The following is a 21,360-nucleotide window of genomic DNA, read 5'->3' on the forward strand; positions in this document are numbered from 1 at the left end:
AAGACACCGGAACTTAGTGTGTTCAGATTCTTGACATCCTATTCAAGGAATTGAAATTAAGGCCTATCCAGATTTCAAATTATGTAGCAAACTCTATTTAAAGCTAAGGGGTATCACAGGTTAGGAAGGAATATGAAGTCAAGAGGAACAACAGGGCATATAAATGAAGATACTCAAGAATAACAGTTATTGTCTGGGAATTACTGCTATGGATTTGAAGAGAGGTAGAAGATTGGTTGTCCAAGGAACACAGCACAGGTGATTCTTTATTTTAATTGATAGGCTTGGGTTCAATAGGATTTTGTTCACTGCAAAGGTATCTTTTCATGATACATCTAATATAAATTGCATGCATGCTCAATTATATATAGGCCATAAGATGGTAAATAGGACATAGTTTGTCTCATTATACATGCACCAAAACCAGTCTAGGCTGGGTTAGACCTTCCCTTTTAATATTAGGACATGTTCTGGGATATGTATCACTAAATAATTGCTAGGAGAGCGACTTATTTTCATTGTTTGAAATACATATGTCTGAAGCCTGATACACTTGAGGATTCTAGGTTGCCAATTGGTTTATAGGTACATTGTTGATAGAGGGGTTTGTTTTCATAGCATGTACAGGTAAGGATAAGCTGCCAGTGTATTCTTAGAAGAGGGGTGGGTGTAAAATCCAAGCCAAGTGGAGTCCCTATGCTTGATACTGCACATTCTCCTGTCGTAGCAGTACAAAAAAAAAAAAAAAAAAAAAAAAAAAAAAAAAAAAAACAGGAAATCATACCCTAAGACCATTTTTGTAGTAGTATCAATTTATTTATGCGCACTGATAAAGCCCTCATGACCCAAACACGACCCACTAATCTCCACTTTCCAACATCACTGGACTGGAGTCATTTATTACACAAACTTCCAAGGGGACGGCAACATTTATCTTCAGCTCTTATTTCTTTATAGCTGCTATTTCCACCCTTCTTTGCTCCTTCCCTCCCTGTTAGGTCACTGCCAAGATTACTGATATTGGTTATAAATCTAACAGGATCAATAATCGTTTAGGAGGTAATACTTTAGGCACGTTTGGAGGGAGCTTTTTATTTTGTAAATCAGTTGAAATGTGGCAGCTCTCCACCGGCAAAGGCTGTGGACGGAATATGAGAAGAGAAAGAGAGCTCTCTTACAGCACATATTGTTGCCCACTTCCTGCTGCAGCTAGGCTGTGATCAGCCAGCTCACCCTCCTCTGCCGTTAAGCTGTGAGCAAACCCATACCTTCCTTTTTCTCAGTTGTTTTTGCCAGGTATGTTGTCATAGCAATCAGAAAGGTAACCAACACCACAGGGATCCTTCCCTGGGGCTCATAACTACTCTCTTAATTCTTTGTCTTTGCTTTGTTCTAGGGCATGTTCCTCCTGTTCTCAAAACTTCCCTGACCTTATTTCACCCTAGAACTGGAAGTGACATTTTCTTACTTCTGCCAATAACAGAATGTACTCTTATCATCCACTTCTGGAAATTCTTATTTCCAATGATTAAACTCTGTAATACGCTCACATTTACTCAGGAAAAAGCAGAGAAAGGACTGCACCCTTCCTGAGGACACTGGTGTTGGAATTCTGATCTGGATTTCAAACTCTACCTGCTTTTTTATTGAGAGTTTGATTTCTCTCAGGTTGACACAACTTTTATGAGCAAGTCTTTGTCCTTAAATATTACACCTAAAGCATAAATATTTCACGAAACGTATTTACTCCACCCTGATCTCCAGACCCAGCTATTTTTTTTTTTGACATCCTGAGCAAAGTTTCTTTTCCCTCCTCTTCTCCCAACCCTTTCTCCACCTTCACTCTCATACTCCTCCCCCATTTCTCTTCAGAAAAGGGCAGGCCTCTTATGGATATCAACCAGCCAGGGTATATAAAGTCACAGTGAAACAAGGCACCTCTTGTGCTATTAAGGCTGAGTGAGGCAACCTGTTAGAAGGAAAGGGTCTGGAAAACAGGCAACAGAGTCAGAGACAGCCCCTGCTTTCACTGTTAGGAGTCCTAAGAGAAGACTAAGCTACATAACTTCAGCATAGATGCAGAGGGTCTAAGTTAGTCCCATGAAGGCTCCCTGGTCATTGGTTCAGTCTACGAGCCTGGGTTGGTTAATTTTTGGGGTTTTCTCAAGGTGTCCTTGACCCCTCTGGCTCCTACAATCCTTCCTCTTCCTCCACAGGATTCCCTGGGTTTTGTCTAATGTTTGCATGTGGGTCTCTGCATCAGATATTTCCATCAGTTGCTGGGTAAAGTCTCTCATATGACCATTGGACTAGGCACAAATCTATTAGTATAGCAGAATATCATTAGGAATCACTTCATTGATGTTTTTTCCCCCAATCTTGTTTAGTTCTTTCCTGGGTCTCTGGGCTTTCTCACCTCTGTGTTCTGGCCCTGCAATCAGTGCCAGGGGTGAACTCCTTCTTAAGGAATGGGTCTCAAGCTGGACCAGTTATTGGTTGACCACTCCCACAATTTCTGCTTCGCCTTTGCCCCAACATATCTTGTAAGCAGGAAAAATTGTAGGTTGAAGGTCTTTGCCTGGGTTGGTGTCTCAATCCTTCCACTGGAAGTCTTGCCTGGTTACAGGAGAAAGCCAGTTCAGTCTTCCTATCCTCCATTGCTAAGTGTCTTAGCTAGGGTCACCCTTATAGATTAGTGAGAGTATCCACTGCACTAGGTGTCTACTAGGGTGTCTATTGTCGTGAAGAGACACCATGGCCATGGAAACCCTTTTAAAGGAAAATATTTAATTGGGGTGGCTTACAGTTTCAGAGGTTTAGTCCATTATCCTCATGACACAACATGGCAGCAGGGTGCTGGAGAAGGAGCTGAGGTTTCGACATCTTGATCAAAAGGCAACAGGAATTGAATTGTGTGTTACATTGAGTATAGTTTGAGCAAAGGAGACCTCAAGGTCATTCCCAGGAAGACTTGCTTCCTAGTACAAGGCCACTCCTACTCTAACAAAGCTATACTTCCTAATAATGTCACTACTTTTGGGGCTCATTTTCTTTAAAACCACCAGAGATGTCTCCCAACTCCAGTTGTCCCTTCCTCTATCCTCCCCCCACCTGGACAAATGCCCAATGGATGCTGCCCCATACCACAAGCACATTTGCACAACAGCTTTATTTATAATAGCCATATACTGAAATAACCAAGATGTCCCTCAACCAAAGAATGGTATAGTTACACAAGAGAGTGTTACCCAGCTGTTAAAAACAATGACATCATGACATTTTTGGCAAATGGATGGAACTAGAAAAGATCATTCTGAGTAAGGTAACCTCGACACAGAAAGACAAACATGGTATATAGTCACTTTTAAGTAGATATTAATCATAAAGCAAAGGATAGCCATTCTATAATCTACAGACCCAGAGAAGCCTAGTATCAAGGAAAGCTCAAGGGCAGAAAACACAAATTTCACTGTGGATGGGAAATAGAATAGACATCCTATTGTGGATGCGGAGTGGGGAGAGGAATGAACAGGAATGATCAAGTTTTTAAAGCAAGTAACAAATGGAAGAAATTGCAGAAGTACTTGATTCAGAGTAAAAGGCTTTCCTTCTTTTCAACATATAAGCATTATAAAATCAAATTATCTAATCAAAATACAAAAAATGGAGAAAGAATAAAATTAAAATCATTATTTTCTGGAGCAAAGAACTGACTTTTATCTGTTACACGTATGATCTTTATCTGTAGTTGGAACTAGATCTCTATAAACACCAGAGGTCCTCAAGTCTCCACAGTGAAAAATTCATGAAGTTTCATAATTGAAGCAGGATAAAGTGGTTGCTTCTCATTTCTCAGCCTTGATGACCTTGAAGAAGAAAGTGATGATATCAGATTGGTTTTGATGGAGCTGGCCACACCCTCCCCCTTTACTCACACCGTCTTGTCTCTATGAGCTACCCCTCATTTCTCACATTGCTAGCTTCTTTAAATGATTTTTCTGCCCCTGCAGTCAAATTTTGATCTTTGCTTGAGACTGCAACATGAGCTCTTTCCTCCTACCCAGTATGAGTGAAGGTGGAAAAGCATGCGGTGTCATGGAGCATAGGAAGAGAAGGAGGAGCAACACTTAATGACAAGGGTTGCATGGTATGATCTCACTGGGCAGGAGAGCAGGAAGACTGAGCAAAATACGTGCCTGGTGCCGCAGCTGTGAGGAGGGTTGAGAATGGTGACAATGGTCCTGAGAACTGGGGACTCTAATAACATGACTGTATGACTCAGGAGGTCAGCTCCTATAGTTCGTTTGTTTCCACTACAATCTTAGACTGGCTTTACTATACAAGGAATCCTGCAGGGATGTGTGCATCAGAGGGACAAGAGCATGGATTCTGTTTTTTTTTTTTTGTGCTATAATTTGCTCCAGGTGTCCTTGTAAGAATACACGTGCTATGAGCTCTGCTGATGAACCTCAGCAATGGACACGATTTCTATGGTGTAGATTAAGATCGTTAGTTTCCTCATGTCATTAGTTAATTTGAAAAACCACAGAGCCAGAATGTGATACATATCTCTTAATAAAAGTCACATACTTATTGGATAATCTCTCTGCTTTAATAAATTCAACAGTTTCATTAATTAACTTAGGACAAAATAGCTAGTTGTTTTGGAACTGGGCTGGCTTAGAACTCATTGTGGGGACCAGGCTAGCCTCCAACTCACAGAGATCCATCCATCTACCTCAGTCCCCTGAGTGGTGGAATTAAAAGTGAGAGTCCCCATACCCTACCAATAACATAATGGCTTTTGAGAATCTTTCTGAATTTTCATCATTTTCTATGATTAAAATGATCATAATTTAAAGGACAGAAAGGGACGTTTGCATATATTAACTGAAAACTTTCTTCCTTTTACCTGTTAAATTACCTATGTAATACCTGCAGTTGTTTTACTATAATATTAAAAACATGATTCCTGGGAAGGAGGATGTTCCCCTAGAGCACATACCTTCATGTTACTGTGCCTCATAGATCTCAGGTGCACTTTACCCTCATCTGTTAATTCAAAGCACATGAGTCTAAGTTTATTTCCTGGATTACAGTTAACACTGGTCAGTCGTCCATAGACCATCACTTCCATCATCCCTGTGTTATCTTGGATTTCATAGCAAATGCAGTCCTTCATCTCATTTTTCTGCAAAAGAAAGTAATACTCATTTTCTAAGAAATGGCCAGACACTGTCATGTCATGAGAAGTAAAGGGGGTCAGCAGAATCTTGGCTCAGGCAGGAAAAATGGAGCTGTCAGTTTAGACCTGGGGGGCAAAACAGCTTCAGATATTTTGCATTGCCAATCCCGATATGTAAACCTTTTTTAAGGTTTAATATTGACTGTGGTGGCTTATCTTGGCTCTCAACATGACCATATCTAGAGTCAACCAAAACTCAAACAGTTGGATACATAAGTAGGGGATTATTCTTGATTGGATCATTTGAGGTGGCAAGGCTGATCCTAAGTTCAGATCATTTGAGGTCAGGAGACCCAGTTTTAAATCTGGGCCATCCCTGATGGAAGCATAAAGAAAAGGACCCAGAAGAAAGAAGCTTTTGCCTTTGACCTGCTTAACCCCACTCTCACAGGCAGCTTCAACAATTCTGCTGCTGAGACATTGCTTTGCTGTTACTATTCCTAACAGGTAGAAAGAAAGAACCCAGCTTTTTCAACCCAGTGCATTCTGTGCAGAAGAGTATACTTTGGTTTGTATTCTGGTTGTTATACACTACACTCTATCTTCAGTGGTCAACTCTCCTTCACCATCAAATTCTCAATAAATTGGAGGTGAGGAACTCAATGAAACAAAATCTTAATGATACAAGTGTTAATATAAATGTCCATGCATAGTAAAAATAGATGGTATTACTTGAAAAATGTCAGAATCTCTTAGTGAATCTCTTTCTAAAACAGTTTTCTTCATGGTACCCTGAGAAGTATATTGAGACTGCTTTTCACACTTAAAGACAGGAAACCCTAGTCCCCAACACTGATCAAGGAGGCCTTTAGTTTTTGGCATGCAGTAAGTTAACCATTATCATTTTGCAAGGTAAGACTGAAAATCTGAGATTGCATGAGACATTTTACAGAATAATGTGGTGGCTTACCTTATTTACCATAAACACTCCATTCACAAATATTCCTCTTCTTTTTGAGCAAAGATAATTGATTTTAGGTGTTGCGTTGGCTCTTTGTCTCAGGGTAGTTGGGATATTCATTGATTGGTTATCATTTACTTCTGACACACTGGTGGCACTGCATATATTTATGAACCCATTGCGACCAATGTAATTTGAGATGGTAATGACCTTGTTGGGGATGAACTTCTTTCTCAGGACAATATCAAACACCTTCACTCTGAAGAATTCAGTCTCAGTAGCCACTGTGGCATGGAACATCCTTTTCTCTCCTCTCAGGTCATATGTGAATGGTTCTGTTGCTTTTAACACCGTCACTTTTTTGGGACCTTGATGGTGACCATTTTCCTCAGAAGGTTGCTCAGGTACAGTCTTCCGTCTTGGTTTCTGCATAGAATGTATACAGCAAAAAAAAAAAAAAAATCAAGTAAGAATTACAGTTACAATATTTATATCTATTTTGTCTTTTATCATAACAAAGGAAAACAACTATAACTATCTATCTATTCTTCAACTCCATCAAAGACTCCAGAAGGATATAATATTACCTAAGTAAACGAGATGTAAGCAACGTATAAAACTCTAGAAATCACAGAGATATCTCGCTGCCTGGACAGTTACTCAAAGTTCCTCTGTACCGTTGGGCATCCATCTTCGGCCTACAGGCTCATAGTTTCCAGCAGACATTTCCATGAAGCAGAAAATTTCAAAGGCAGTTCAGTCACTATTTGCTGTGTTCTGTAGAATGTCTTGAAGACTCTTTCATGAATCAGGAACCCCGAAAGATCATTTCACCTTTAGGCAAATTCAGCAGTCCTCTCTCTGTGGGTTCTCTGTGTCCAGTTTACACAGTAGTCCAGGCAAGAGCAGTTTCTTGCCCAAATGGCTATTAAACTCCATAAGGAGCCTCTTAGATGCCCGTCTTCCTCTTGAAGTAGATTGGTGCTGCCAGGAGCTGATGTGTCTCATTGTCATGAAAAGCCCTAAGTTATTAAAACTTTAAATTCCATATTCTGTAGTCTTTGAAAGATATGAAGAATGCCTATCTAAAAATATATCTATGCACATCTAGAAAATCGAACTGACATGACTACAAGCTTGACTATTATAGATGATTATCCATTAACCTATATACATTACATTTTTAAATGAACTACACAATCACAATATCTTAATCAAGATCAGAAATACATATACATATAACAAAATTGACCTTAACTTTATACCAATGTAAATTATTCATATCAATATCATATCCCTCTTTAAATATAAAAGAACATTGATAATCAATATTTGGGAATATGGGCTCTATTTTTTCTCTCCATACTGCTTCCTGCTGTATGGGGGTGCTGTTTATCAGGTCTTTTATGGTGTAACCTGTGTGCCAGGTTCATCTCAGCCAGCAGTTGAGTGAAATAATTTTTGAGGGTGTTCACAGCAACCTTTCAGGAGGGCGTGGTCTATCATACCATATTGGGATAGAAGCAATCCACAGGGTCTCATCCTCTGTGAAAACAAAAGAAGGACTTTCCCAAAGCATCATAACCTTAGATCCAAATTTTGAAGTCAGGGTATTTTCAAAATATCTATCTTGGATTAGTTCAGCAGCACTTACAAACAAACATCTTTTAGCAGCTGTTGCTTCTTCCTCAGCATTCAAACAATTCATAGAGAGCATAATAGCATACAGTATCAAGATTCTCTGTGCATTTTCCATCTTTGTGACGTTTTATTTTAACCTCTATTTCATTTATTTTTACTTTTTGAGAAAGGTTCTTTGTATATCTTTGTCCTGGAATAACTCTGTAGACCAGGCTGTCTTTGAACTCACAGAGATCTGACCTTCTCTGCCTCCTCAATGCTGGGATTAAAGGTGTATGCTACCACACCTTGAACTCACAGAGATCTGTCTGTCTCTGCCTCCCAGGCATTGGGATTAAAGGTGTATCCTGCCACACCTTGAAGTCACAGAGGTCAATCTACCTCTGCCTCCAAGTGTTGGGATTAAAGGTGTGTACCACCACACCCAACTACTCCCCTTTTTTTCTTTTTTACTTTTAAGAACTTTAACCTTTAGCCTGCTTATATTTTTAGCACATTGTAAAACATTTATATGTTTTCTTCAATTTTGAATCTTTCTTTTACTGTATATGTCTCTTTTGTGACCACATGAGTCTTTAATTTACCAAAAACTATCAGTAGGACTAAAGTCGTGGCTTTGGCAGCGGGATCCAGCGCCCCAATGGACTGGTATCTCAGTGGCTATTGGCTGAAGGAGCGGAAGGAGTTCCCGCAACAGCTGAGGAAAAGTGCACAGGACTTAAGGAGCAACTATCATACACTTCGTTTAGAAATTAAGGAAGTTTAGTTACAGGTGTCTTCAGTATTCTCTGCAGGTCCAGAAAAGACTAGAAACAGTCTAAAAATCATACCCACACAGGATTATCTTTATAAACTATTCATGGATTGTTTCAGATAATAAAATCATTTACATCGATATTTGGTGCTTGATTGCCAGTTCAACATATATTAAATATTATGTTAAATATTTTAAAAACTGTTTTCTTCCCATGTATATAAATGTAAGAATGTTTGCATGTGTGTGAGCCAAGGAGAGTGGAGGACATCCTATGGTGACAGTCTTGCTTTACACCTGTATGAGACAGGTTTTTTTCCCTGTTCACTGTTGATACTACTTGTTAGTTTTTGTTGACTTGACACAAAGTAGAATTACCAGAAAGAGGGAAATGAGAAATTTTCTCCATTAGATTGGCTCTGGAGCCTGTCCGTAGGACAATTTTTTTTTTTTGTTGTTGGTATTATTAATGATTGATGAGGGAAGGCCCAACTCCCTGTGGGTGGTGCCACTTCAGACAGATGTTCCTATATTATATGAGAAAACAAGCTGAGCAAGTCAGGAAGAACAAGTTAGTAAGCAGTGTTCTTTCACGGTCTCTTAATTCCTTCCTTCAGTTTCCTACCTTGAGTTCCTGACTTGGCTTCCCTCAATGATGGAAGCTTAAGCCAAACTACTCCCTTTCCTTCTCAAGTTCCTTTTGTTCAGAATGTTTCATCACAGCAACAGAAAGAGGGTTAGGATAGGGATGAATGAGCTAGTTGAAAGTTGTAGCAATCTCCATCGTTATATTGTGAAAACAGAAAATTACCTTGGCTGGTATTGCTAGAAACACTCCAGGGGCATGGGTACTGCTGGATGCTGAGGTCAGAGGCACTTGGAAAGTTTGGACACCGCAAGATGATGTTTCTGGAGACACTTGAGTGGCTTGGTCCCTCTTAGAAGCAGTTGCTGGAGCTAGCCGGGGAGCCTGGACAATATGGGAGGAATGGATGGCACCAGAGGGCTCAGGAGGCTGTTAGAGGCTATTGCTGCAGACACCTAAGGAGTCTGTCAGACATGTGAGATGGTTTGGGAGGCCCCTGAGGCATTTGCAACAGTTCAGTATTTGTAGAGGTATCCATTTAAAGTCTTTTAACTGACCTCTAGCAACTCTAGTTATATTAAACTACCGATTTAGTCTGTTGAGATCAAAATCATTTCAAATGGTATACCCTCTCAAGAAAAACGATTTATTTTAACTGAGACTTAGATATAAGCATTTGATAATATGGTGAGTGTTTAATCATATGACAGAACTGTCGTGTTCATATTTTGTGGGTTTGTTTCCCCTTCTCTCAGTGATCAACTTCTTTTTCTCTTGATAACCATTCATTTTCTCTTTCCCTTTTTCTGTTGGAAACTACACCCCAAGTCTTGTGCATGCTAGGCTGTTCTCTCCTTTCCTATTGAGCTTTATTCTGAATCCACAGTCATGGTTTTCAATGTTAAATGAAGCACAGTAACTTTAACACCAAAAGAATCAACATATCATCCTTGAGAACAACATCTTCTGGACAGCGAATCAGGTCGAATTGCCTCATACAGAAACAAACATTTCATTTACATCACTTTTTTGTGCATCTCTGTAGTGTCAGAAGAGCAGGACAACACTTAGAAAGCCTGAGTTGAGGTTTGACATTATTTCAGCGGCTTTGAAGTGCTATGTCCTTTGACTGACTACTATTTCTGCAATGGTTGAAAGAAGAACAATGATTTAACCTGCTTTATATTTCTTTACTGTGCCTGTTTGGGTGGATGTACCACTGAGGCCATGCGGAGGCCAGAAGACATTTCATGGGGGTTAGTTCTCTTGCTCTAACATGTGGGGTCTGGGAATTTAACACAAGTCATCAGTAAGGCAGTAAGCACCTTTACCTGCTGGGCCATCTCATTTGCTTGACAAATGATTTTTTATTCCCATCACAGAGAATTACACAATACAAGTTAAAGAATGCAGTAGACCTGACCAGTAAGCCTCAAACTGGTTACTCTAAACCTCCATTTTTACTAGATCCTATGATGAAATAGACAAATAAAATGTCCACACAATGGTAAAAAGGGGAGAAACCTTGGCAGATTTTCCTTTGGAAACGTAGCCAACATACCTGTGAGTTCCGTGTACTCCTGCCTGATCCTGGTTTTGAATCTTCATGTATGGTGGGCATAGGTTGAGAAGTACTGGGTTCATCTCGCCTGCGTCTTTTTGCCTCAGTTATGCTTTTCTCTGTCTGTTTCCTTTTAGCTGAAGCAGGAGAGAAAACATAGTAAACTCAGAGATATTGGTCTGAGACAGCTGGAGTTCATGCAGTACTGTTTGCTCTCTGCTCCTGCTTAGCTCACTATGCTTGTCTACCTCTGCTTTGGAAGCTTGAAGGGGCCCCAAGGTGGCCCCCACAGGACTGTCTCAGGTACGGTTCTTTCTAGGTGTGATGGACACAGTCTTTCCATCCTGGGGACTCCTATTTCCACCAGTCAAGTCCTACCCAAACCCTCTTATCCTACAGTCTGTTTTTTTTTTTTTTGTTTTTTTTTTTTTTTTTTTTTTTTTTTTTACTAATTTTTAGTTTAGGTCGGGGGAGATGGTTCATTGGGTAAAGCCCTTGCCCTGCAAGCATGGAGACCCGAATTCAGCTATCTGGGGGCAACTTAGAATCCCAGGCTGGGCAGACTGATGTAGACATATTCTAGCTTGCCATTTAGCTGAAAATGAGAGCCTCATGTTCAATAAGAGACCCTTCCTTAATAACAGGAGAGAGAGCAATAGATGAAGACACTGTGTTGACCTCTGGCCTCTAAATGATTGTATAATGATAATCACTGACAAACCATCTTCTGTAGGTGATCACTCTGGTTTAGAGAACCATTGAAAGAAATGATCTAATTTGCGGCATGACAAAATGTTTATATTTGCTTTGACTTCCTACATTTTGTTTCTGTTTGGTTTTATCTATTAATTTGTTAATTGTTTGTTTGTGTGTTTGTTTTGATACAGAGTCTAGCTACACAGACCAGACTGGTCTTAAACTCCCCATCTTCCTGTTTCACTAGGATCATAAATGGGAGTCTCTATGCAAAAATTAGTCATTTCTTTTTCTTCTTTTAAGCCTGATGACTTTATAAAATAGAATTACTTCCTATCTCTGGGAGGTAGACATTCACTTAATTATTGAGTATGTTCTTATTTGTTTGTTTTGTTTATTTTCTTTTTTGAATAGATAATGTTGAGTATCTTAGTGGAGCATTAGTACTAATTGATTTAAATACTTTTTAAAAATATTCTTATCTTTATTTTATAGTTTTCTCATCTTTATACAGTAGAAGGTCTTGTCTCTTTCAACTTTTATTTGCCCTAATGCCCTCAAAGATATTCAACCCCCCAAACAGAAGGAAGTTTTATAAGTTATTAATATGCTTGTCATGTGAAATGTTGTCATTCTGTAGACCCCGAATCACACACTGTGAAAGGCCATGTCAGTTATGATCACTACACAGAGATAGCATGATGTTGGAGAAGTTGAGGAAAGGATGGGCATCCAGGGTGCTCCCATATTACCTTTCGCCTTCTCTCTTTTGAGTTTATCAGCAAGGTCTTCAAGTTCTGGAATCTCTTTATACAGTTCTATCAGTGTGTCTATTCCAGCATCTTTTGGAAACTTGTCCTCCATCAAGTCAGCGATCTTAATTCTGTCATAACCATATTGTGCTTTTCTATTTAGTTTTAGTTCTTTGCTCAACAAGGACTTAACTATTTTAAAATTATGGTCACTGATACCCTTTAGTCCTGACAGAAGAACAATTTTCTTGTAGTCATTCACCATTTCTCAAACTGTGGGTGAACCTAAATGAGAAGAAGAGTATACAGAATTACACACATTCACAGACAGTTTCAAAACCAAGATACTCCTGGGTGAGGGAATGACCAGTGCCACAGTGGCCATTGTTGCATTTATGAGAAATAGAGTTAATGACCAGATGTACCACTTTGCAAAATTAGTGTAGAACTAATATGATAAAAAATAAGTCTAGAAAATTCTTCCCTGTTAACAACAGTTCTTGACCCAGGTCTGCCATGGTTTTTGATAGATGAAAGTGGAAATAAAAAATTGCCACAGCATTTAGAGTATGGGTTATGAGTGTTGTCTTAGGGTTTCTGTTGCTGTGAAGAGACACTATGACTGTGGAAACTCTTATAAAGCAATCCATTTAATTGGGGCTTGCTTAAAATTTCAGAGGTTCATCCATCATCATGGTGAGGAGCATGGCAGCATTCGGGGAGGCATAGTGCTGGAGAAACAGCTGAAAGTTCTACATCTTGATCCATAGGCATTAGGAAAACACAACCACTGTACCTGGCTTGCTTGGTCTTTTGAAACCTCAAAGCCTACCCCCAGTGACATACTTTTCACAACAAGGCCCCACATCTCTTCCAACAAGGCCACCCTTCAAATCCTGGTGACCAGACATCCAAATCTATGAGCCTATGGGGACCATTCTCATTTACACCACCACAAGTGCTGAAATTCTAAATCTTCTTTCTAATATTCACTGATGTTGTAGCCTATCTCTGGCTATCTGCCAGGGGGTTCCTTACTCTTCTCACACTCTTGGCTGAAGTGCCTTTTGTACAAAGGGGCTTCGTCTTCTTACCGTATGCATGAATATTGATCGGCTACAGCACAATGGCCCTTGCTGGGCGCACTGACACTTGCCCAATTGACTCTAAACATCTCTCACTGGCATTCTGCTTCCCATGGTGTTGAATGCTGGTCTCAAGGTCCTCTGTGTCCATATGACTGTTACTGTGCTGAACATATACATACTTTCTAGAGTCAGGTCACAGGATTTATTGGATAAGATTATGTCAATAGTTGTTTGTTTCTCTTCTCTTGTGTTTTGATATCAAGTGTCAGATTTATTTATTCATTGAGTTTGTTTTCTGCTTATAAGCCATGATTATGTCTGGTTTAAATCTTCCAACAGTTCCTCCAATTATTAAATAATAATAATAAAAATAAAAAAGCGTTCCTTAAAGTACCTTGGGAGTTCTTGAATGATTGTCTTTGTATTCATTTCTTTATACCTAGTATGGGATGCTGTAGGGTTACGATCTTCTATCACTTTTCCTGCTTTGGGATGTAGATAACTAGAGTCTCATTGTCATTCTCACATCTCTTCCTGTCTGCCTCCCCATGGTAACTTTTAAGAAGAAGAAGAAAAAAAAAGAGACTTGTCTTCTGGAAACTTCCAAAATGCCTGAAAAAAAGTCTCATGAGTTTGGAGCTGATTAGCCATTTGTATATTTCCTTGGTGACTCAATATATGGATGGATCCAAGTTAGTTTAAATCATTTGGTTAGGAATTATTTGGGTTATGAATTATGTTTAATTATGGGTTTAATTATGGGTCATTTGTGTTAATAATTATGTTTTGTATATCTTTTGTATAATGGGAATGTTACATTTCCAGGTCTATTCACTGATTTCCTTTTGAGAAGAGTTAAGCACCATCTTGTTGAAAAGGCCAATACAGTGAATGAAAATCCATCTAGTGATATGACAGTTAAGATGATTAAAGATATCAGAGAAAGTGAGCACTCTTTAAACCCTCAGACCTGAAGACTACTGTTTTAGGGATTCTATTACTGTGATCAAACAATGACCAAAAACAAACTCGTGAGGAAGGGGTTATAGCCTCCAGATTCTTACCTTAAAATCCTGCCCTAATTTCATTTAATGATAGAGGGTGGTGTGGAAGTTAAGCCGAAGTAAACTCTTTCCTCCTTAGCTCATAGAAGAGTGCTGCTTACTGGCTAATTCCCCATGGCTTGTTCAGCCTGCTTTGTTATAGTACCCAGGACTACCAGCCCAGGGATGGCACTGTTGACAGTGAATTGGTCTCTCCACATCAATCACCAATCAAGAAAATACTCTACAGGCATACCGAAGGGCCAGTCTGGTAGGGACATTTTCTCAGTTAAGGTCCTGTTTTACAAAAATGACTTTAATTTGTGTCAAGCTGACTTGAAACTAGCCATCACAGCTAGATCACCTGTAAAGATTCAAGGACAAGATTAGAATTCACTATCAACAGCAATTTACCTTAAGCAATAGTGTATGGACTTTATATACACTGTTCCATTATGTCATAAACCAAAAGGTTTTAGAAGTGTTAAGTTTTAAGCTGGGTGGTAGTGGCACATGCCTTTAATTCCAGCACTCAGGAGGCAGAAGCAGGTGGATCTCTGTGAGTTCAAGGCCATTCAGCTCTACGAAGTAAGCTTCAGGACAGTCAAGGCTACACACAGAAACACCATCTCAAAAAACAAACAAAACAACAACATCAAAAAACCAAAAATGTATGAAGTTTTAATTTTAATGATTTGTGAAAAAACACATCATCTCCAAAAGATAATGATATGTGATACAGGAGGAATGAGTACTTTGTATACTTTGTGTGCAATCCACTTACATGTGAACCACAATGCTTTGTTGTTGAACTACTGCCTTGATTTGGTGGTACTGATCCCAATCTCAATGAAGTTTCCAGAAATATAGTATTTAGGAAACAGGCATTAATATCTATCTGTAGATATCATACATTGGATGGGAAAATACATCCAGAAAAACACAGAAAATACAGTCCCACTGGCATAAGTTGATGCTTTCAACTTGCTATAAATTAAAAACAAAAAAAGAAAAAAAAACCCTGCTGCTAGTATCTTAACCTAGATAAAATGAAAAATAAGATATTCTCAAAGTATATTGTCTGATACCATAAAACTTAGTTGTTTCAAAAGCCAGAAACATAGAAAAAGATATTAGAATTAATTGTGAGAAAGCAATAAGTGAAACAGAGAGTATCTCAGGGTAAAGACTGAACAGAATCACAGGCTTTGCTGGTCTTGCCTCTGCCTCACAAGCAAAACTCTGATCAAAGGGAGGAGAAACAGGAAGGATATATGGCTGGTGGCAGGGGCTGGGGCGGTGCTGAGGCAAAGGATGTAATGGTTCACTAATGGTTTCATCTTAATCTGTAAAGCATAACTTCTAAAGAAAAGGTAAGGCAGAGAATACAGACATATCAGAAATGAAATAACTATAGCAAGAGCAAGGAAAGGAAAAACAAAGATGGTATTAATTATCATCCTGAATATAAATGCCATAGTCAGTTAAGTAAAAGCTTTTGTTAACTTTTATTTAAGATATGTAGCTATTGTTAAGTCAATGATAATCAAGATACAATCTGTAGAACGACAAAGGATAGTTATAAAGAACTAGAGCTGTGGTTCTCAATCTTCCTAATGCTGTGACCCTTTAATACAGTTCCTCATGTGGTGACCCACAACCTTAAAGTTATTTTCATTGCTGCTTCATAACTGTAATCTTGCTACCATTATGAATTATAATGTAAATATCTGGTATGCAGGATATCTTTGAAAGTGTCATTTAAACCCCTACAGGGGTCCTAACCCACAGGTTGAGAACCTGGACTACAGTGAAGAGATAGCTCTCTTTAGGAAAGGGCAATAGATTAGATAATTATGGGTGGATGGATGGATGGATGGATGGAGTGGAGAGGGCGAGGGGAGAAGGAATTATGCAAGGGAATATGGGGAGAGACACCTAAAATTAAGGGCCATTTGTGTTGCAAAGATGAGCAGCGAGTGGGCCGCATCCCGCCCAGTTCCAGGCCACGTCCCACCCAGTTCCAGGCCACATGGCTAATCCCCAAAATAATTACATGGAAACTGTATTCATTTAAACACTGCCTTGCCCATTATATCTAGCCTCTTCTTGGCTAACTCTCACATCTTAATTAACCCATTTCTAATAATCTGTATATCACCATGTGATTGTGGTTTACCAGAATGAGTCTAACCACGTCCATCTTGGAGAGGAAAGCCATTGGCTAAATAAAGAGACTGCCTTGGTCTTTTGATAGGACAGCAGCTTAGATAGGGGGAGTAGAAATAAATGATTTACCTAATACTATAGGCCAGAATTTCATGGTGCATTTAGCAATATATTTCTCAACTGCTAAATGTAAAAAAGATAAGGAAAGCTTTGTGCAATTATTTAGAAAGCTTAGCAACATAACTGATAAACTTAGCAAGATGCCCAATATTTCTATAATTTTAAAATCAATATTTAAGAGCTTCTATTCAAGTACACATGAGGTACTCTGCCATGGTATATAGATTCTTCAAAATATTCTGTAAGCCACTCCCTTCCCTACTTCCATCAGAAAGTGAAAAGAAAAACAAAACAGCCAAACCAAGTATCTCAAGTTGACACAAACTAACAATGACTGAAATTCCATCTTTATCATACAGAAGATAATCTAGAATGTGCTTATGAGATTGTTAAAACAGTGTGTGTTTACATATCATGAATCTGACCATCTTTCCACTGCACATGCCTGTTGGTTGTCATGCCATATAGGACTGAGATACTAGAAAATTCCATTTCATGTCCAGAGGTGTTTATCACTCATGGTATTTTTTCTTGTAACTATCTTGACTTTGCCCCAGTCAGTCACCACAGTCAGCAGCTAACCATGGACTTCTGATCCAAGTTAACTAACACCTTCCTCTTGCCACTTGCTCAGGCTTACACTTAGGAAATTTATTAAATGATCTGAAATATGCAAAATGCATTTTTTCTTGGCTCATTCCTCTCTAGTGGAGGAATAACTATGTCTGCCATCTTCCTGAGCGAACCCTCAAAACCCAGCTACTCTAGGTTCATTGCTGATTGGAGCTACCTCCCCTCCCCCAGAAGAATCAGCAAGTTTTTCCCCTCTGTTCTTGTGATTTTCACAGAAGTAACGAATGTCTGCAGAAAGCAGGTAGAACTCACGTTGCTGGAAGTTTCTTCAGAGGTGTCAGGATTCTGAGCTCTTCTACAGGGTAGGATGCAAGCTTTCTCCTCACTTATTCTTTCTCTTCCTCTCTGTAGAGTGTGTCGGAGGGGCAGTTGTTTTGTGTGTGTGTGTGTGTGTGTGCATGTGCATTTAAAACCTAAGCTAATACATCTCTTGAGCACTGGAGAATGCAATCTACAGAAAGTTAAGGTTAGACTACTTCATGTTCTAAGCCTTCCTGAGTGAGTCAAGCCGTGTTGTTTTGTAGGTAGAGAAGAAGAAACCACGAACCTCCACCCAGCAGCGTTCATAGCTTTCGATTTCCTCAGATTCTGAAACTCAGCAGTTTCTTCCTGTATCCCTTTTAGTTACCATGAAAAGCCAGAGACCGTTACTCTTCACCTTTTTTTTTTTTTCTTACAAATCTTATAGGTCCAAAAGGAAAAGCTGACTCACCAGGCCACTTCTTTCTTTCCTGCTCAGGATGAGGCTGCAGCAGGAGAACTTGGCCGTGTCAGTTTGTCAGCTGCACTTGAATGTGTTTGAAAGAAAACCTGAGGTACAATCACTTTTGGCTTTAGTGCACCATGCAACAGTCTCTCCTTTGTTAATTCCCAAGCCTTGAACGTCCCAGACTATAATGTTGCTATGAATAGACCACCTGAACCTCCAATCAAGAAAAAGCACTGTGGCATCAGCTTTCCTCTTGCCTGTAATAAAGTCGGCCCTTTTCAGGGATAAAGGTAATCACTATGGGAAAACGACTTCCTTCTGGTAAAAAGAATCTGATTTCCACCTCTGGTCCTTGGTGGAGACTGATAGTCTAATTAGTTCCGAAGTTTAGAGCACTACATACTATTGCTGCCATTCTTAAAATTCATCCGGGTCTACAATCTTCAGCTGGGAGAATGTTCTTCAGGCCGAGCTGAAGAGAAGCTAAGGAAATGGCCTCATCCCCTAATATGAAATAACAAACTTGCACTTCCTAGACGTCCCTCCACTCACGAACCACTTACAGAGCTTGTCCCACATAACACTACTGAGCTGACTCACTGCTCCAAATTCGAGCATTAAAAATCACACATTTCCCTTTTCTTGCTTTCTGTCTTTTTCTTTCTGATACTGTCCCAATACCTAACCAGGTTTACTTGAAAATATGGGAGTCCTCGTTTTCTCTGAAGCCGGCCTCCCCTATTGCCATGTTGCTGCTCACTGGCCTCCACTACCAGCCATGCTTACACGGACCTTAACACAGAAAGGCCTGCCTCTCCCTCTTAATCTTGCCACTGTAGGCATTTACTGAGATTACACCTTGTATGCCTCATTATTTTTCTTTAAAAGTATAAGAGACTTGTCCTTGAACTACCTTCAGTGTTCATTTCAAAATCTTTCATTAACATGATTAAGAACTCTAAAGAGGAGGTCTGGCGATGGTGGCGCACACCTTTAATCCCAGCACTCGGGAGGCAGAGGCAGGTGGATCTCTGTGAGTTCGAGACCAGCCTGGTCTACAGAGCTAGTTCCAGGACAGGCTCCAAAGCCACAGAGAAACCCTGTCTCGAAAAACAAAAACAAACCAAACAAACAAACAAAAAAACTCTAAGGAGAACCCTGATTTCCATGGTAGCAGCAATATACATTGAGGAATAAAAACAAAAATCTTAAGAAGGTGGTTTGACAACAGGCTGTCTACAACAACAACAGCAAAATTAGCAGCAGTAGGTCCTGCCCTTCCAGGGCCTATCACCTCTCCAGCCATAGACAGGGTTTTGAACAGGTGTACTGTAGCAGACACGGATACCTTCCTGTGTTCCAGAACTTAGATACTTCCAGAAAGCCATTGATTAGCCCTATAACATTTGTGCCACTATTATACTGGTTATTCAAGTGTGTGAACAATAAAAAAGTACAGTAATTCTGCTGGCCTTTCCTACGACTTTGAGCGGAATAATGATAAAGCATAGGATGGGGTTGGAGAGGAGAGTGTGTTTTCATGTAGACATTAGGGTGATACAAACTAGGTCTTACCTACTACATACAGGTAGATTTGGCGCTGTTATTCCATCTTCATGGCATACTATGCAGGGAATATGTGAGTAGATGAAAATCCATATTTATTGTACTTACTGGTCTCTGCACATATCTATTATGGACAAGACATAGTATCTTTGTTTATTTTGTGTTTTCATACTCTAAATTTATAGACATAATGGTTTAAAAATAAAAGATATTGATTCTTGTAGTCTTGGAGGTTGGAAAACAATTTGATGATGTTTTCTTGCTGTATACATGTCAACAATGTTTGGAGGCTGGGTAAGGCATTTCTCAAGTTGTTGGCATCTTAATTAATTGAAACATAAGCTCACGTAAATTACAAATAGCAAGAAAACCTTAGTCAAAACCAAACAACAGCACAGATGGAAAGCAACATGTTGTCAGGAGGAATGATAGGCTGTATTTGGGAAGATGCTCAAGTGACCAAATTTTTGTTTGGGGATTACTTAAAGGTAATATAAAGTATTTTCAATTAAAAGTAACTTCAGGTAACTTTAGAGTATTTTAAAGAATAATAAAGAAAAAGATGTCATGAAGTCAACAGAAAGTTGAGGGGGGGGGGTTGTGATACCTGAAGAGTTGGAGGCAGGAAAGTGTTAGGTAGAAGTGATGTAAACACAGTAGTCATATAGAATTCACAAAACAATAAAAAAGAATAAGGAAAGGATGGCGTTTCCTAACATTAAGAGCTGACTTATGTGCCTTGTTTTTCTAAGTATTTATATGACTTTTTCTGTACTTAGATCTTTATGAACATCCTTTCTGTCGTGTCCAGATTTTTGGAAGAAGGACTTTTGCGAAGCTCCCATAACTGAATCAGAATTGAGGTGTCTTGTATGAGCCCGGATGACCCTGAAGAAAAAAATAATAAAGTTGTGTAAGTTGTGAAATAATTGTCCACAAACATCTGTGTTTATCTGTATTGACTGTCAGCATGACTCATTCGTGTCTCTTTTCTCATTCTTGCCTCACCTTGGATTTTACCCAGGGAATCAGCTTTCTTCCTTTGCTTTGAACTATGGAAGTAACTACTCACTCCTTCACAACTTGAGGACAGCTGGCAGAGCAGGGTATGTTGTCATTGAGCCACAGGACAGAGGAAAGGGCTACAGTACCTAAGACAAGGGTTGAGTGGGAGGTTCTCATTGGGCTAAAGGGTGGGAGGAAAGTACAAAAAGCATGTCTGTGTGGGGAATGTTTGAATGATGGTTCAGAGAACTAGGGAGATGCAACTTATTTGAGAAATGAAAGATGCTGTTAGGAGCAAATATTCTTGCTATTCACTGCTGGTATAGTACAGACCAAAAAAAAAAAAAAAAACTAAAGTCACATCACATTAGATTATCTTCAAAATAAATGAAGTAATCATTTATTTTTGAAGTTTTGAAGATAATAAAATAATTTAGGAGATGGAGAGATGGCTCAGGAGTTAAGAGCACTGACTGCTCTTCCAGGGTCCTGGATTCAATTCCCAGTACCCACATGGAAGCTCACAACTGTAACTCCAGGATCCAACACCCTCACACTGACATGCATATAGGCAAAACACCAATACAATAAAAATAAATTAAAAAATAAGAGCTGGCCTTGAACGTATAAGATTTAAAAATTTTAAATGCATTATTAGTTGATTGAATGGCAGTTCAAGGTACATTATGTAACTTTTAAAGCATCTGGAAAAGAAAGATACGTGTCATGTGATTAAATCTTAAAGGAAAATGCTGTTCCGCATAATGTGCAACAAAAGGCAAAATTAAAAAGGAATAGATACTGCAGTGTGACATTTGAGAATGATTTCAGATAGTTACAGCTTGTTTTTAGATTTTTTTTGGTATGTGGCTATTTTCCCACATTATAAAA

At 39.2% G+C, this 21,360-nt stretch overlaps 1 protein-coding gene across 1 annotated transcript; it reads right to left on the bottom strand.

Moving 5' to 3' along the window:
- Nucleotides 1-860: 860 nt before the first annotated feature.
- On the bottom strand, nt 861-17,746 carry LOC126502156 (pyrin and HIN domain-containing protein 1-like). The gene is made up of 7 exons (XM_050142992.1): nt 17,442-17,746; nt 12,137-12,421; nt 10,689-10,825; nt 9,353-9,511; nt 6,156-6,572; nt 5,006-5,191; nt 861-3,866 (listed from the first exon to the last, which is right to left on the bottom strand). Exons 2-7 carry the CDS (start codon nt 12,399-12,401, stop codon nt 3,846-3,848), a joined length of 1,185 nt encoding a protein of 394 aa, XP_049998949.1. The 5' UTR covers nt 12,402-12,421; nt 17,442-17,746; the 3' UTR covers nt 861-3,845.
- Between the last annotated feature and the right edge of the window lie 3,614 nt (nt 17,747-21,360).

Source organism: Alexandromys fortis, unplaced genomic scaffold, assembly GCF_014885135.2.
Source record: "Alexandromys fortis isolate MF-2015 unplaced genomic scaffold, M_Fortis_MF-2015_v1.1 scaffold_51, whole genome shotgun sequence".
In the NCBI taxonomy this organism is placed as follows: Eukaryota; Metazoa; Chordata; class Mammalia; order Rodentia; family Cricetidae; genus Alexandromys; species Alexandromys fortis.

Bases quoted from the DNA above. Each gene is read 5' to 3' on its own strand.
- LOC126502156 (XM_050142992.1), bottom strand. From the start codon at position 12,401: ATGGTGAATGACTACAAGAAAATTGTTCTTCTGTCAGGACTAAAGGGT. The intron at 10,826-12,136 runs GTAATATGGGAG...CTCCTGCTTCAG, and splicing joins CAAAAGAGAGAAGGCGAAAG to CTAAAAGGAAACAGACAGAG. The intron at 9,512-10,688 runs GTATGTTGGCTA...CATATTGTCCAG, and splicing joins GGAGTACACGGAACTCACAG to GCTCCCCGGCTAGCTCCAGC.